The following is an 18,400-nucleotide window of genomic DNA, read 5'->3' on the forward strand; positions in this document are numbered from 1 at the left end:
TAGAAGAGCGTGCTCCTGCTTTTCTTATTTAGTGAAACACACAACGTCTTTGTTTCCCTTTGGTTGGCCAGTGTTGTGAATGTTTCACCTCCAGTTGACTCAGTTGGGCCCCAGATAACCTTGGCCTCCCCTGAGAAANCACTGACCTTGATATTCAGCTTTGAGACTTGGTGATATTGTAAATATAATCACACTATATACGATAATATTAGTGTATGTGAGTTTGAGTTGCGTCACTTCACAGTCACTTCACTACGATACTCACAGTGATGCACGTGGCACTTTTCAAAGCAGTCCACCTCACACAGAGCAACATCACACTTTTTACAATAGAAGAGTGTGCTCCTGCTTTTCTTATTTAGCGAAACACACGATGTCTTTGTTTCCCTTTGGTTGGCCAGTGTTGTGAATGTTTCACTCCCAATCAACTCAGTTGGGCCCCCTGATAACTTTGGCCTTCCCCCGAGAAACGCCACTGACCGTGATATTCGGCTTGTGCAATTGAAAATCGTCTTGGGGGAAGGGGGTTCTAGCAAAATCAAATAAATTATGTTGATTGACAAAGCGACACTCTCGCCTATTAGTAATACTCGCAAAATAGTGATGCAAAGTAATTATAATAATGATAAAAAAGGGTGCCAGTCCGACACTGATACCGAAAGTCACAGTGGCAAAGATGCCTTTACTCACAAAGTAATACTGGCTCAGTGGGTTTATACCTCTTCCCAGACAGAAAATAAAAATGATATACAAGAAATATATGACGGTCCGACACTGACTTCCTGACTGATAATTCGCCACTGAAAACCAATCCTTGAATGTGTCAGACTTCCTTGAAGGCTCTGGAAGCACTCATATGCAAGCACCAGTAAATATTTCCTCATCAGTTCTCGAAACAAAGCTGGGCTATATTTGGCTGACCAGGTCATGAACAATCATATCTGAACGTAAATAGTTTCGAAACCAGTACCGTGATAAACGATTTCATTGTTCAGAGCTAAGGAATGAACCACTGACATGATCTTATGAGCGTTTGTTTTGGTTTCAAACCCAAGCTGAAACTGTCAGCACTCCCAAAGACAGCACGTGTCCTGCCACAGATATATATAACATTTGGCCAACTCTGGTTGCTGATTGCTGCATGTATATAACATTCGGCCGTTAAAGGTTAATATATGTCTTAGCAGCACTATGGCCCTGGGGTCGACTCAGCCTCTAACAGAAATGAGTACCAGGAATTAATTAAATAGTTTTCCTTGTTAGTAAAGCGCGTCTGTTGCATAAGGCTGACAACCTAACCACCATCTTTGGGCCGATTGTCTAGATAATGTGGGACCCTCAATGTCTCACAACCCTATGGGCCTTCACGGCCTGTTACAGAGATAGCTTTACTTACTTTTACTTTAATTGACAGAATTTAGTAACACTGCCTGATTTGAAGTTTCATGGAAATACAGTAAGTGGTTTGCAGATTTTTGCTATAGGTAGGCAGATGGACAGATGTACAGACATTACAAAGGTAACAGATACATATCTGCAACTTTTTGTTGCAGATGCACTAGAGACTTTAGACTGATGTAACCAAAGAGTTATAAAAATACAATCAACTCTCGATTATCCGGGGGCGGATAAACCGGTTTATGGCTTAACCGGGGCTTTTTTGAGGCTTATATGTTGTTTAATATGCATTCACTTTTGTTTCACATGGTGAGTTGTAACACTATTTTCACACTAGTGTGAACCGAGCTCTACATTCTTTGGCCCCGTTATGCTAACACAATGTTCTAGGGTAGGGGTGAAAGAATGCAAGGATTTGTGGAAAGTTTCAAGGACAGATACACTTCCCCAGTTGGTCTCTCTGTATCAGTCTTCAAGTGTGTTAGCAAAATGTCAGGGTGTAAAAGGAAGCGTGTTGTGTTAAGTATTCAACAGAAACTTGAACTTATCAATCAGTTGGGAAAAGCAGGTGTAGTTAAACAATTAGCAAAGCAATACGGTATTGGAGAACAAACTGTTCGTGATTTGAAAAAACAAAAGAATCAATTAATTTCCTTTGGTTCGTCTTCTAATTCAAGTGGAATGATGAAGGAAAAAACCCTGAAAAAATCAACATATGATGATCTTGACAAAGCAATGCTGATCTGGATTGATCAACTAAGGGCACAGGGAACAACAGTAACAGGAGCAGTTTGTGCTAAACAAGCGAAATTTTTTTCTGAAGCACTTGAACTACAAGGAAGTTTTGACACTTCTTCCAGTTGCTGAACATGTTTCAAGCAGCATCATGGAATACGAGAAATTAGTATTCAAGGTGAGAAATTGTCAGGGGACTTGTCATCATCAGTTCAATTTTGCACCAATTTTGATAATTTCATGAAAAGTGAAAATCTGCTGCCAGAACAAATCTATAATGCCGATGAAACAGGTCTTTATTGGAAATGCTTGCCAACCAGAACTTTGGCATTTCAGGCTCCAGGTCACAAATCCAGTAAGGAGAGATTGATAGCCTTGTGCTGTTCTAATGCATCAGGAACACACAAACTAACACCAGTAGTTATCGGCAAAGCAAAAAGACCATGCTCTTTTAAAGGAACAGTAGCTTCAAGTCTGCCTATCCATTATTTTAATCAGAAAGGAGCTTAAATGAATAGAGCGATATTTTAAGAATGGTTTGATTTTAAATTTGTGCCTCAAGTTCATGACCATCTAAAATCCCAAGGCCTACCTGAGAAAGCTGTGCTCCTCATTGACCGTGTGCCCTCACATCCTAACGAAAGTCTCATGAGGTCAGATGATGGAAATATTTTTTTTTAAAATATTTTCCTCCTAATATTACCGCACTTATCCAACCAATGGATCAAGGAGTTATCTCAAGTATGAAGAGAATCTACAGATCAAATTTGCTATAAAAGTACATCGATGAAGGCAATGATCTGACGTGTTTCTGGAAGTCTTTTTCAATGTTAGATGGCATATACGAGATTTCAACAGCGTGGGATACAGTAAAGCCATCTGTATTGAAAAATTCGTGGAAGAAACTGATGCCTTTCATCACTAATGAAGATGATGAAATCCATGGATTCAGTGAAAATGAAATAGCCATATAATTGACAAAATTAGCTAACCAAATTCATGGTGGTGAAGAAGTCAACGAGGAAAATATAAGAGAGTGGTTTGACTGTGACTCATGTGAGCCAGTCTTCGAAATGATAAGCAGTGACAAAATCGTAAGTTCAGTGGGGGTGCAGCCAGAGGAGCGGGAAGAAAGTGAGAATGAGGAAGAGGTGGACCATGCTGCTAGTAAGAAAATATCACATGGTGCTGCTCTTAATCATTTGGAATCCTTACTAGACTCTCTTGAGAGTGAAGAGAACAGTTTATTAAGTAACAAGCTAATATTACGTAGGCCTCGTACGGATATTCGTAAAAAGGAAAATGCCGCAAACGACAATATTAAATTTTTTTAAGTGTTGGGTGTGAATATTCGTAAAAAGTGTTGGATGTTGTTGAACACTGTGATTAAAATTACTAATTCATACTTCAGTGTAATGTAAAAAAAGTATTAAATAGGCCATGAGATGACATAAAAATGAGGTTGAATAAATTTAAATACAGGTAGGCCTGTAGTACAGGGTGGGGCACAGAAACTTCCTTTTTTTGAAGGCAAATAAAAGAAAAATTATTGCTGATAGACAAAATTTATATCTAGCTAATGAAAGAACATACGTTAAAGTTTTAAATCATGTAGTTTTAAACAAAATATCTTGAAGCTNGCCATCCTTTTAGAAATCACATCAGATCAGTCATACATCCATAAGTTAAGGGATAACAGTGTATCATAAATGGTGACAAGGGATATTCCAGAAAAGGTTAAAATGGATGAATTGTCACAGTCTTCTGCATTTGGGTGTGAATTGAAATGTTTTATAGTTACATTGTGAGTTGTGCGTACCTATCGCTTTTTTTTTCAGCTAAGTTGCATGCACTCTTGAACAGTAGTGCCACTAGTCAGCAGCCCCCTCCACTAACAAAGCCATCGCCATCACACCACTGGGAAACCAACGAAGAATCATTATCAGAAGAATCAAGGTTAGCATATGTTTGATTAGTCAGATCTCATTTAATCTTTAAGATATGTCAAGGTCATTATGGAAATGTAAGCAGGAATATTTTAATATGAATGCCTCATATCCAGGATAGTAATTTGGCATCACTGCAAATAGATGTGGGTGGACTCTTTGGTGGTGGTTAAATACAAATATTGGTGCTCTCAGGGACAGTCAGTTTAATGGTGGGAGGTTATTTCTCTGAAAGCAACAATGTAAACATACAGACATGCACAGCATACTTGTGTTATATATATTCACAGCTTATTTCATGTTCAGAAGGTTTTCATAATACAGATTACTATTCACATGTGGTCAGCAGAAGTATCAAATTGAATCTCAGTTTGAAGTCAAGTCATTCTCAGTCAGTGCTTTGGCCAAGAAACTTATATTGCTGGAGAGTGGCTGTGACACTCCCTCATAGGATGGAGGAGAGGAATGACAAGAGAATGAACTAGAACCACAACTGTTACCAGCTCAGTACAGAGAACAAGAGAAACAACAACCGCAGTTAACATGGCAGTGTGGTCTGCCATGTCAGACTGAGGGCAGCAGCAGGAAAACAAATCATATCAGAACTGGACATTAGTAACATGTCATGTCTGCTAACAGTTTTCATGTTGTTTTATGCAGGTATTGTCAAAGTGAAGGTGGTTGAGACAGATTGGTGTTATCGTCAGTACTTAGACATTCAGTGATAACCTTTTTTTTTCCCTGGTATGAATGAATCTGAAGCGTTTGTTTCTAGCTGTACTGATGCAAATGGAACATTGCTTATGAGACAGATGGACTGTTGAGCATCAGTGGAAGAGTTCTAAACTCCCATCAGTAGAGATGCCATAAAATGAGGCAAAGCACTTTCTAAGAGCAGAAATGGAATTGTCAAAAAAAAATTATGACACTACAAAAACTTTTAAACTTATTTGAAATGTAAAATAATGGATGTGTATGCAGCATATAAAGGGTGTTTCACTCGGGGCAGAACCCGGCATTTTGTTAATAACTCGGATACTAATAAAGATATTGCAACGGAATTTGGAGTGGACTTACCTCAGTTAATGTGAAGTCTTGCCCATACGTCAGGTGTCACTTCTTGGATGGCCTCACTTATGTTTGCTTTTAAAGCCTCTGTGGTTCGCGGTTTGTTGGCGTAAACTTGCACTTTCAAATGTCCCACAAAAAATAATCAGGAGGTGTTAGATCGGGCGAGTGTCATTTCCAGGGGGCTTTGGCCACTGTGCTCGCCCAATCTAATGCCGCCTGACTATTTTTTATGGGGACATTTGAAAGCGCAAGTTTACGCCAACAAACTGCGAACCATAGAGGCTTTAAAAGTAATCTTAAGTGAGGCCATCCAAGAAGTGACACCTGACGTATGGACAAGGACTTTCCAAAACATGGCGTGCCGAGTCCCATGCTGTCTAGACGCAAATGGTGGCCATTTCCAGCACTTGTTATGATGTCACCAGACTTCACATGAACTGAGGTAAGTCCACTCCAAATTTCATTGCAATATCTTTATTAGTATCCGAGTTATTAACAAAATGCCGGGTTCCAACCCAAGTGAAACACCCTTTACTTGAGAGATGACAGACAGTATATGAAACAAGATATGACATCTGCTTAAGTCTCAGTGAAAGATCTCATCACAAGAGTAGAAGAGTGTGGACTAAAATTGTTTATGAATCTTTTTTTTTCACTGTTGAAAAGCCATACACCCCATTTTTAAGATATAAAAAGTTCGTCTATATTTTTTTAAACATGAACATGTCAATTGTAAGTATATGTACATAATACACAAGTGGCTGGTTTGTAATCTACGAGTATTTTATGATGCTGTCATTATTTAGACTGTACAGTGTGTCACATTGTAGGATGGTTGATGAGTTACAAAAGGATTTGGAAGGAAGGGTGTGGCATGATTGAGGGACTGAAGAAAACCATAAACCTTGGTCAAGTTAGTCACTTTCCTGACTGAGATTTAAACCAAGTATCTCCCAAATACTAGTTAGGGCATTACTGCTACACCAGCAAGCTTGGTCAGAATGCATAGAGTCATAAAATTTCAGCATGTTCTTTTTTGTTTATGTAGTGTCTTTCACTTTCCAGAATCTTCACACTCTGCCATTTTGAGACACCTTTTTTTTTTTTTTTTTTAATTCGCTTAGTGGGGCGTGGAGTTCAACAGGGTCCCCTTGGCACAAAGGCCACTGATTGTCCTATTGTACCTGCCCCGGGTGATTATGATGATGGAGAATTTGGTGGAATGAAGATTGGCAGGGGAAACCTAAGTACTGAGAGAAAACCTGCCCCAGCACCACTTTGTCCACCACAAATCCCACTTGACCAGACCCAGGATCGAACTTGGGCCGCCGCGGTGGGAAGCCAGCGACTAACCACTTGAGCTATGGTGCGGCCTTTGAGACACTTGGTTTCCTATCTCTCTTCCATACTCACATTGTTTCCTGAAGAAAAAGAACGTAGCAGTGTGCATCCTGATTTGCCTTGAAACCTTGGATTCCATGTTCTTTTTCAAATGCTATGGCCAGTCTCAAAGCGATAGGTTTCATTTCATATTCCACACCCAAGCTTCTGCTTCTCACCTATAATTGTGTTTAGCAGGACACATGCACAATGTGTAACAAATTTCCACTTGTACACTGTAGCTACTCAGTGTGTGAAAGGTATACAGAGTTGCTAAAATGGCCCTTGGAGTTAGTAGTACTGTAACCTTGTAATGAATATGCCACATGCCATTGGCAGCTGTGTCACAAATAAAGTTCTGGTCACAATTTTTTTAATTCACTGGATATTTGGGAATATACAATACAAGAACATTATAATTGGCATGTGTTATGTGTTCAAGAAGAACAGTATGGCAAACACCTGCCACACATCGGAGTGGACAAAGAAACGCTTGTACCATGAAGATTGTGGCGGTATATTCCTCCAGACATATACAAGATTAATACCTGAAATGCCAGGTTGGTTTATGTGTGGCGAGAAATTCTTTCTTGGACCATCACATTAAAGAGTAAAGCATGCACGTTTATCATCCACAACAGAGGACTCTTGATCAGAAAGTAAATGGCATCTAATTTTTATATTGTGGTTTAAAAAATAGCCATATTAACAAAAACGAAACTGTACATGCCACTTTACTTAGATTGAAATGTTATCACATGAATTTATCAGTCTTACCAAAATGTTCGTTTTTCCTGTGTGAGGCATGAAAATTTAAATTTTCTACCAGGAGAAGTCCATAAATCTAGCACTGGGCTATTTAAAATCCTTTGTTACACCAGCATATTAATGATCAGCTGCAGTTCTTGGGTCACACTTTGCAAGGTGAAGTAGTTGCATTGCTTACAGCCACTTTACATAGACACATTACAGAATGAAAGTCTGTTTTTCTCTGCAGGCACAATATTTCTTGAACCTGAAATGAATCATACACTGGGGAGAAAATAAAAACTTAACTGTGGTAGCAAAATATGTGTTGCAGTGTCCAAAGATGCTGAACAGATACTTGCTCCATGAAGCATGGTCCTTGATTAGCTGATAGTCACCCAGCTGACAAGAAATTCCATACATTTTATGGATCCCTAAGACCTATTATCATGTTCAGAAAAGCCTATCATTGGACACTGCTCCAAGCCAGTTGAATCCACCTACACTCTTACATGCTGTGTTTTTAAAATTGATTTTAATGTTGTCTTCCCATCTCTGCCTAGCTTTCCCAAATGGTTTCTTCTTCTCAAGTTTTCCATCTGATATTTTCTGTGAAATCTTCATATCACCAATGCATGCTACATTTTACACCTATCTTTCAATCAACCCAGCTGACAAATTGGTGAAAGTAAATATACTGTATGTCGTATGTAAATACAAAATCTATATTTGGTAGTTTGGGTGGATGGGAGGGTAGTGTATGAAATTTCGCCAGTTTTGAGTGGTTCTTAAGGTACAGAAGGAACACAGTTCCGTCTCTGAAGCCTGATTTAGGTATATGCATGTCTTCTGATTTGCTACCTGATTCATTTATGTACATAAATATTATGGACAAAAAATTAGCAGTTTTCATGAAGCTTGATGCCTCTTACTGTGTTGATATTCCTCTTCAATAACACCAACCAGCAGGGCAGCCATACAGATGTATGGGGAGGTAACTGCATTAGCACTACAAAGAGTTGAAGGTTTATGTAATGTGAGAGTTCTGCTCTGATGTACCTTTATTGCTGCTGGGTTAATACTGAGTGTAAGATGTATTAATAACTAGTAGTTTGATTTTGCTGCCATCAGAATGACTCAGATTTCATTTTCTCTTCCAGACGTTCAACTCCAGTGGCTCCAGTTACAAGTCTGCAGCCCCCACCAGCACATCAGCAGAGTCCACGTATTTTATCAATGCCATTTGATCTCAAATATCATTCTTCACCCAAGAGTTTGGGACAAACTGTGATCCCGGGAACATCCAGCACACTGACTCCTATAGATCTGTCATCAGGCCTTCCAAAGATGAGCACACCTGAGATTCCCAAGAACAAAGAGATGATGAATGAAGTGCAGGACTTTTCAATGCCCTCAAAAAATAAACAAAAAAGTAAACTGGATGAAATGCTTGGAAAACTTATGAAGAAAAATAATTATGTAAGTAAGAGTTAATCTTGTAATTACTCTTTCACTTGCTGATTTTTATGTACATGAGTGTGTTACTTCACGTTTTATAAAAATATGTTTGCCTTGCATATCCTCTGATATTATTACTCCGTAAAACATGTTTGCTTGAACATATTCCTTGATCGCCCCTGATATAAACAAGTTACATCAATCAGCTGAAAATATTTTGCAAAATTTCTGGTATCACTTGTCAGATTTTGAGCTCACTATAAATATATATAGCTCTAGAAGTAGTAAACTTCCAGTCATGTATGGCAGAAAATCTTGTAAGCTTCTTCTGAACCAAGTCAAACTTCAGTCCATTCATTCATTTTAACATAATCACGTTCAGGTTTTGTATTTAATCATTAAGCCTCTGTACCTTGGTGTCTTAGTCTTGTACATACTGCACAATGCCAGTTTGCAATTTTTCCTGTGACATCTCTGTTGCCAAGGACATATTATTCATATTGTTTTTGTGATTCTTTTACTCACCTGTGAAATTCAGGTTATTGAAGTGCCTAAATATGTTATGCATTTTAACATAATTTCTTTACGTTCGTGTAAGGTTGAATAAAATGTTTCTATTACACAGAGCTCTAAAATGTTCTTCCCATTCCTGCGAGATTTTATTAAATTGATGTGTAAAAGTAAAGTACAAGTCAGAAAGTGACAATGCTGGCATGCATGGAGTATTAAAATTTTAAATTCAGTAAAAATTGGTACACTGCAGGAAACTTAACAAAATTATGCTCTAATTTATCACTTATTTACTGTGGCAAATGTTAACATTGATATTTCATTCAAGATGCAATACTCTCTACTGATTTATTCTGTTTTGCAGCCAGCAGAAGAACCGGTTATTGGCAAAGAAAAGAAGCGGCGCAAATTGGATGAGATAGTGTTGGGGCTGTCAGCTGCTAAGGAACAAAAATCACTATTTCCAGACTTGAAAAAGCCAAACACACCAGGAATGATCAGTCCCAGTGTGACAGTGACTCCCACCTCAATCAACTCAACGCATGGGGGTCCCACAGTATCATCATCTTCATCCCCTGCTCACAAGCCTTTCACCATCACTGTAACATCTGTCCCCTCTCCTGCAGCCCAAAATTCTTCTCGAAGCAGTATTGGAGTTGATATGGGTGCACTCCCTCAAATGCCAACTCCGAAGGAAAGTTTTTCCTCCTTCCTTGCTCATGCAGAACAACAGAATCTCCTGCTGAAGAAGCAGCAGCAATCATCCCTTTCACAATCTTCACAAGTACAGAGGAAGACATATGAGTCTATGATTGCAGACCTCAGCAAAGTGGCTGATTTTTCATCAAAGATCAGTTCATACTCTCATGAAGCTAAGGTATATCTGTGCTAGTTCTGTACTGAACTTCACTTATGTATAAAGTTCTGCATCTTTGCAAATGTTCAGCTTGCTGTGATTGACACTAGGCATGTTTGAGTCTCAAACTTTTTATATCAAATTGAGAAAAGAAACTTGATTTGACTATAGATTTTTCAGTCTTGAACATTAATAATCTGCTTTTGCTTTACACAGTAACGCACAAACTACCTTATCCATGATAATAATGGTTGGCAACTGTGGTACAGATTAACTTACTGTCAAGAGTCTTCTTTCCCTCTTTCTGCTCACACTTGAGGTTTCTTTATTTCTGTTTATGACTTCAGGGCGATTCTCTCACTAGAAAAAACAAACATTCCTCAATAAGAAGAAAGCAGTCTTCTGGGATGTGGTGTTAACCGACGTTTCGGAGGAACGCCTCCATCTTCAGGGTAGAAAGGAAAATAAAATTGGCAAGCGAAGAAACAGTGAGAGCAGGTGCAAGCAGACTGATGTTGGAAATAAACTCAGCTATATGAGAGCAGGAAAGGAAGGGACAGGTCTACATGGGAAATGAGTGGAGAGGGAAAGGGTCTGGGACAGGAGCAAGGTTAGAGCAGGTATAGGATATTGTGTTGGGGGACAGAGGCAAGGTTAATGGGAGGGCATTAACCCTTAAGCTGGGGGATTGCTATGGGAGTCGTCAAAACTTTGTGGCCTTGTCGATCTGGCGTCATGTCTTGGGAGGATTTTTAGGGAACAGATGAGAGGCTTCCATGACTTGCTGAGACAACCCCCCCCCCGTTCATATTGTTGGGATGGAGTTCAATCTCAGTGGCTTCCATAACTTCTTAAGTTTTGTGTGGTGCCCTATCAGAAATTGAAATGTACTTGTATGTTGCAAAACAAGGTTTTCAGCATATGCTGAAAATGTCACCCCCCCTGCACTCAAGCACTTTTGTATGCGACTCTCCAAATTGGCAAAGACATCTGGTAATGTGACATTGTTAATGGCAGCAACCTACCACCATATTGCGTCTTTGAAGGTGTCAGTTTTTCATGGCTTATTGCTGTATACATGACTGCAGTAAACCCAACAAGAAGAAATCAGGTGGCATCATTTCTGGTGATCTTGGTAGCCATAGGTTTGTCAGAATGAATCAACCACTGAAATAACTTTCAATTTCCCTCATGCTTGCATTCGATGTGTGGCACGTTATGTCATCTTGTTGAAAGTAACCTGTTAATTCATCATGTGCTAACTAATTCACAAATTCACTGCATATGTTCAAGTATACCTCTGTGGTAACAATTTGATCGAAGCATATGGAACCAATAATTCGTCTATGGGACAAGCCATGCCACACCCAAATTTTCTCCAAATGTAGGCTTTCCATGTGAGTTTCATATGGGTTTTCTTCTGCCCATACATGCATATTTTGCGAGTTTATGTAGCCAGTCAAATGAAACCAGACTTCATCCACAAACTACGTAATGTCCAAAATACCTGGATGTTCCACAACTAAATGTTGGAACCGTAAACAATACCGTGCACATTTCTCCAAGTCCATTGGAAGCAACTCATTGACTACGGACACAGGATATTGTTGCAGTTTCGCTTTTTTGGCAGCTCCTTGACACATGGAATAAGGAATGCCAGTTTCTTGCAAAAGTTTTCCAAAGGATTTTCTTAGCAATGCTAGTATGACTACGGACACAGGATATGGGCGCAGTTTCGCTTTTTTGGCAGCTCCTTGACATGGAATAAAGAATGCCAGTTTCTTGCTAAAGTCTTCTGAAGGATTTTCTTAGCAGTGCCAGTAATTGATCCTTCACATCCTGCACCGTGCGATCACGTCTTCCTGCCTTCTGCATGTCGAGTCGAAACACTTCCAGTTGTCTCTAATTTTTTCACCAATTTATGAATACAGGATTTTGTCAGTACACTTCCTTCACCATACTAATTCCAAAATGCCCTTTGACAAATTTTTAAATAAATCCATTCGCCAATATTCACAAACAATAAAACACACACAGTTCAGCGGAGTATATGTTTGTGGCATGCACAATCACTGTACACTGAGTCAAACGCCTGTTTGGCAGTCGTATCTCGACATCACGGGTACAATCCAGTTTGTTGAGGGGTGAGATGGTTCTGCTTAGATAGATGTAAGCTTTGTCCATGTCAGTTTTCATAGGGAACCATACAAAAATTAAAAAGTTATTGAGGAATGTTTGGGTTTTCTAGTGAGAGAATTACACCATATATCAGATACAGAAGCAGTAAGTATTACACTTCAGTTCATTCTCAAAAGTAAGTAGTGTTACAAATTCTGATTAGAGGGAAAAAGCATGTCATCATGATTCTCAAAATCTTTCCAGTTTCTCATCTTAATGTTGAACTGAAATGGTCATTCTCACACATACCTAATAGTTATTTTAAAAGACTCGGTTGCTTGACTTACATCTCCATTAAAAAATACTCATAAGAAAAAATTGTTTGTCAATAGACACACGGTATATGCTTGGAACACTGAATTGCCACTAAATTCAGCCTGTTACTGTTGCAATGCATTTAAGCAGTTTCTTGATTTGTAGCCTGTGGAAAGTGCTGCATGTCTTACAGTATCTCAAGCAAAGTTTTAACATTTTTACTTGTCCAGAATCAGTATATTTCACAAGTATTTAAAAATTGAGGTAAAGTAATTCCTGTGTCTGATTAAGCACTACACTGTCAAACGTGGAGTAGAGTTGCAATAGTTTCATGCCTTTTTAACTCTGGCACTGGATGGAGATCAGTGGTTAGCTTCATGCTCTGACCACTCTACCCCTGAAGAAAGAGACTCAGTGCCGGTTTCATAGGTAACTGAGTGGGCTTGAAACTTGGTGGAGACATAGTAATGAGGAGAAAAGAAACTTGCCCTTTTGCAAAGTGAAAACCAGTCCTTCAGCCCATATTGTAGTTACTGTGCCGTGGTGTACTCTGTCATGAAAGAAATCTCATTCCTGGGAGGACATCAAGAAATCGCATGCCAAAGTGTGGTAATAGATTAAAACAAGTATCAGATTTCAACTACTTGGATTTCAGTTTGTCTGCTAATTAAAGAAGGAGATGTACAAACAAAACTGATACCAAGCAATGTGAAGTACGATATAAGAAGTACTGGCAAGATAAACCAGGAGAAGAGCCCAATTAAAATTGGAGAAGACTGTAGTAATTCCTTCCCTGTTATATCATGGCAAATGCTGGATATTGAGGCAGAAGGATGAAAGTAGCATGTAGCTAGCTGAAATGAAGTTCGTGTGCAAACATTAAAAAAAATAATATGGGAAGAATTGGGAGTTAAACTAATTCTTACACAAATAATACAATACGGAGAAAAAGGGGGGAACATTTACAAAGAAGGGAAAAGCATTGACTTCCAACGATAGCATGGAAATGTCAACCAACAGGAAAAAGGAACCTGAGAAGGCAATGTGGTGAAATAATGATCCAGAACAGATCATGGGGCCTAGACTGAAGACAACAACGAGGATGATGATGATGATGATGATGTCACTGCCCTTAGTGTCTCAGACTATATAGTATCAAATGGTAGGATGATTGAAGAATCATTATTTGGAAGAAAGCAGTTTTATTCCAGTCAGAGTACTGTCATTGCACTTTCCTGGAGGAACTGAGGAAACCCATAAAAGCTTGTCAGTTTAGTCATTGTCCTAGCCCAGATTCAAATTTAGCACCTTTCATGAATAAGTCTAGAGCATTACCATTACACTCATCTGCTTGGTGACACCCAACATTCGGCTCCATATAAGGCATACATGTGTGGCTGTTTGCAGGATTTTTATTTGTGCATTTCCCTAGTGTGCATTTTATAGTTAGACAGAAATGTTGAAATCTGTTATAGTTTTGCTTTCATCAGTTATCTGTTGATTGAAACAGTGAAGTGTACAAAAATGGAGGGGGGGGAACAGAAAAACTGTGTGCACAGAATTGAATGTTAACTTATCACTCTTCTAAAGGCTGTTGAGAAAGATTTGTGGCATGATTCATGAATTACGTATTTTGGTCCTTGAATTGGGGTTGTTGTGTTATTCTGTTATGCTGCAGCTGTGGTGCAGCTCATTAAAAGAGGAAACCATGCTAGGTTAACTTCTGACATGGTGCAAGATGTTTTACAGTACATGGATATAAGTGCTGTTCACTAGAGGTTAATTCCAAGTAGATTGTATGAGAAAATTGAGGAATGCCATAATGTATGTGGTCATTTATTGTTGTTAGGTTGAATAGATACTAGGAGACTGAAAGGAAGTACTTAAGACATTCTGATTATTATATTTTAACTGTGTCGTTTCAGCATTTTTAATCCGCTCCAGTAAATGTTCGTGCTTTTGACAGATAATTTACATAACTGACCTGGTAGATGAAAGCTCCATGCCATTAATTTTATGACCAGGTCTTCATAACATTTGCTTGGAACTTTATATACATCATTCTTCATGCATTAGTAGTAAAGGATATTTTCTGGTTAGATTTATAGGCTTGTGAATTAGTGTTAAAATGTGCGAGAGGAAAGCACATGTATACGAAGACAAAAGCAAATAATTATATGAAGGAATTATACTTTGTTTTAACTCATAAATGAATGGGATTATACACAAAGAAGGAAACCATTTTCTGTTCAAATTAGAGAAATTAAGGCTTTGTTTATGTATCTTTCCTTCTGTAGTCTGGAAGTTAAATTCCTACTCGTGTTTATTTTGAGGCTCCTGTGTTAGATACAGTTCTTTGTCTTTCATTCCTTTCCATCCAGTCTTCACGATTATGGTAAAGACACAAGAAGTAAGAATAGTTACAAAAGAAATGTTAAAAAAAGATGTTTCTTGCAAGGTACAGTTTTGTGTTTGCCATTTGATTCATTGAATAACAGCTGCACTGTAGATATAGAATGTGGTAGAATGTCTGCCATGTACTGTAACTGCACATACTATGTTCAGGTGAACAAATGGTTGGCAGAGCAGACAGCCCTGATGCCTGAGCAACCGCTGACATCAGATTACTTAGCCCCAAGGCGTCGACGCCCAAGGGTGGACCCATCTCTTTTAGACTGGAAGAAACTGACAGGAGATGAAAATGTTTCTGTTATTAACAGATTAACTGGGAAGAAGGTACATGAAAGTTATCATAAGCATAGTCTTTGCAAAAATGAAGAAGCTTAGTTTGGTTAGAGATGTGTTAGAATATGTGTTAACAGTTTTTACTTTATACTGCAGATCACTGGAAGCAAGGCTCCACAGCTTAAGAAACTGGCACAGTGGTTACTGGAGAACCCAATGTTTGATGTTGATCCTAAGTGGGCCGAACTTGTAAAGGAGAGAGGGAATCTCCCACATGACCTACAGAAGCGGCTGCCACCCAGTGAGAGAAAGAAAGGTCCTGGTCGCCCTCCTCTTCTCTCCAGCCCACCTGGCCAGCAATCTTCAGTAAGTCAGGCAACATCCCTTGCGTCAACCCTACCATTTCCCTCGCTGGCATCAGCTGGACTGAGCAGTCTCTCTGCAGCAGGACTCAATCCCAGCAGCATACTATCAGGATTATCTCTTGGAGGATTTGACCCAAAGAACAACCCCTTGCTACTTCCATTTGGTGGAATGCCAAATATGAGTGCCCTGGGCAGTATGAGTGGGCTTGGAAACCTGGGGAACATGAGTCTCACAAATTCTCTTTTTGCCAATCTGGCAGGTCTTGGATTGCCATCACTTGCAGGAATGGATGGAAGTGAACTGGGTAGTTCTGGTCCTAGTACATCTGGAACAGGAAAAACAAAAACACGTAAACCCACAGATACTGAACGTGGACACAGTAGTTCAAAACCTCCAGTGTCATCATCATCAAATATCCCATCATCAGCTCTTCCGTTCTTCTTTCCTAATCCTGGTCTTTTATACACACCCCTGGGCCTAGGTGGACTAAATCCATTTTCAATGCAACCAGGCTCCATGTCATCTGCTTATGATAGCCTTGCCCAGCAGTGTGGATTGCTGAATGGCAGCTTGGGTGTTAGTGGAACATCCACACCAACATTACAGCCTTCATCTTCACGAGCTGGACATAAGTCAGGGAGCAGTTCCCGGCCAGCCACCATGACCTCAACATCATCATCATCATCTACCACAGCCAATCACAGGCATCAGCGAACAGCCACTAGAGATGCACTTGACAGACAGCAGCAGCAGCAGTTGCAGCAGTTACTGCTCCCACATGACACCCATCTACTGGAGAGCCTCAGTAGAGCTTCAACCATGGAGGCAGCTCTGCGCAGCGAGAAGCGGGTTAGGGAGGCAGAAAGGAAGGATGCAGCTGAGAAGAGGTTAAGAGAGGGGGAGAGAAAGGAGTCCTTAGAGAATCTAAGCAGGACTACAGTTACAGATTTTGCTACTAGATCTGAAGAAAGACCAGTGAAGAAATTTAAAGAAGGTGAAAGAAAAGAAAGTGTAGAAAGTCTTGCCCGTAATTTCATGCCAGACAGTTCACCTCACAGTGAAGAATGGTTTTCAAGGAAAACGAAAGAATCAGAAATGAAAGAAGCTTTAGAAAATTTGTGCAAGACTTCCGCTGAATTTTTAGCTCGTAGCACAGAAGAGAAATTTGGTAAGCGCACAAGAGATGCAGCTGAAAGTCTTGTAAAAAGTTCATCTAGTAGCACTGCTCAAAATGATGAACGGCCACCCAAAAGAACAAGAGAAACGGAATGGAAAGAAGTTGCTGAAGAGAAGATTAGTTGCATGCCGTTAATTACTGATCCAAGTGTTGATTGTGCTGCTGTGGACATTGAAGCTCTTTTGACTTCCTCTACAGTGTCTAAGGATGGAGCAACTGTTTCAGTTGTGACACGTTCAGAGGAAGGAGTTATCCCTGTAGAGAACCCAGCACCACCACCTGTTACAGCAGAAAAGAATTCTGTGATGACATCAGAACCAACAGAAGGGAGTGAGATTGAAACTGCACAGCAATCCACATCACCGACAGAAGCGACTCCATCACTGCCTCCATCATCACCCCAGTCTACATCTCTACCACAGTCTTCATCATCTCCCATACCAGTAATGCTGCCTGAGGTGCCTGAACCAGAACCTGAGCCCAGTGGCACTGGTGGGAGGGCAACTAGGTCAGGAGCAGGTCGGCGGGCAAGGAGCACCAAACGGTCGAAACAGGCAGTCGCTAACTTTGAGGAGCCAGAGGCACCAGTGGTAGAGCGCAAGGTTCTGCGAAGTAGTGCAGGAAGAGCAGCAGCAGCAGCCGCGGCCCGAGCAGCAGCAGCAGCAGCAGCAGCAGCTGCTAAAGCAGAAGAACGAGAGAACAGTGAAAACACCAAAGATAGCAAGAAGCAGGAATCAGTGGATGCAAACTGTGAAACTTCACCCAGTGAACAGAAAGCTGAAACGTAGCATTGGTAAACATATTTCTGATGTGTAATTTTTCGCCATTTTTATATTATTTTGGTTGGTTGACTATTATTATTATTATTATTANCCCCTCTCTCCCTCCCACCCCCTACCTTGCATTACTGATTTGTTGCTAGTGTTTTCATCTTCTGATTCCCAGTCCACGTTTTATTGTATTTTATTCCTGTTTTCTTTAAGTCACATTTTAAAACTGTTCTTGTATCCTGCCTTTATTTTACTGCTGCTCTTTGTATTATTTTTTCAGACTAACTACTACAGTATGATAAAATGGTATTATATCCCCAGATACATAGAATTTGTAGAAATCAATATTGCTGTGACATGACAAGATGTTAAACAGGAACTAATTTTCAGTGGAAGAATTGCGTTCCTTTGCAGTATTCAAAGAAATAAGGACACTGGCGTTTTATTTACTGCCGGCATGAAACTTGAACCAAGTATCATGTGACTTTTATGTATAAGTGTGATGTTTTCCATTGCATCACTGTCATAGATCAGCAATTTTGACTTCCAGGAGCCATCATTTTATATATATATATATATATATATCTCATGTTAATGACAACCACTGAATCAAACTTGTCGCTGTATATATACTTAGTGTGTGAGATGAGAATCTGATCGGTTTACTGTGTAAAGGATGTAAAGGGAAATACTTGCGTGGCTGATGTTTTATTTAACCATAATGATAATCGTAGTTGAAAGAAATACATAATACTGTTACTTAGTGTTAGTGCGTAATTTATAAATAAGATACTCCCCCCACCCCCACCCTATGTGAAAGCGAGTGGTGATTTCTTAACTTGTGCACTATTTATTTTTAAAGTTAATC

The 18,400-nt window shown here is 39.6% G+C and overlaps 1 protein-coding gene across 7 annotated transcripts in view; it reads left to right on the forward strand.

Moving 5' to 3' along the window:
* LOC111864453 (chromodomain-helicase-DNA-binding protein 7) overlaps nt 1-17,628 on the forward strand; it is a 144,088-nt gene extending 126,460 nt beyond the window's left edge. For all 7 annotated transcript variants that reach the window (XM_023851703.2, XM_023851708.2, XM_023851702.2 and 4 more), the window contains 5 exons: nt 3,972-4,089; nt 8,438-8,756; nt 9,610-10,122; nt 15,100-15,270; nt 15,376-17,628. In XM_023851703.2, coding sequence (XP_023707471.1) covers nt 3,972-4,089; nt 8,438-8,756; nt 9,610-10,122; nt 15,100-15,270; nt 15,376-17,550 — 3,296 coding nt within the window. In that variant the 3' untranslated portion in view covers nt 17,551-17,628. The remainder of the gene's footprint in view (nt 1-3,971; nt 4,090-8,437; nt 8,757-9,609; nt 10,123-15,099; nt 15,271-15,375) is intronic.
* Nucleotides 17,629-18,400: the final 772 nt, after the last annotated feature.

This window comes from Cryptotermes secundus, unplaced genomic scaffold (assembly GCF_002891405.2).
Source record: "Cryptotermes secundus unplaced genomic scaffold, Csec_1.0 scaffold621, whole genome shotgun sequence".
In the NCBI taxonomy this organism is placed as follows: Eukaryota; Metazoa; Arthropoda; class Insecta; order Blattodea; family Kalotermitidae; genus Cryptotermes; species Cryptotermes secundus.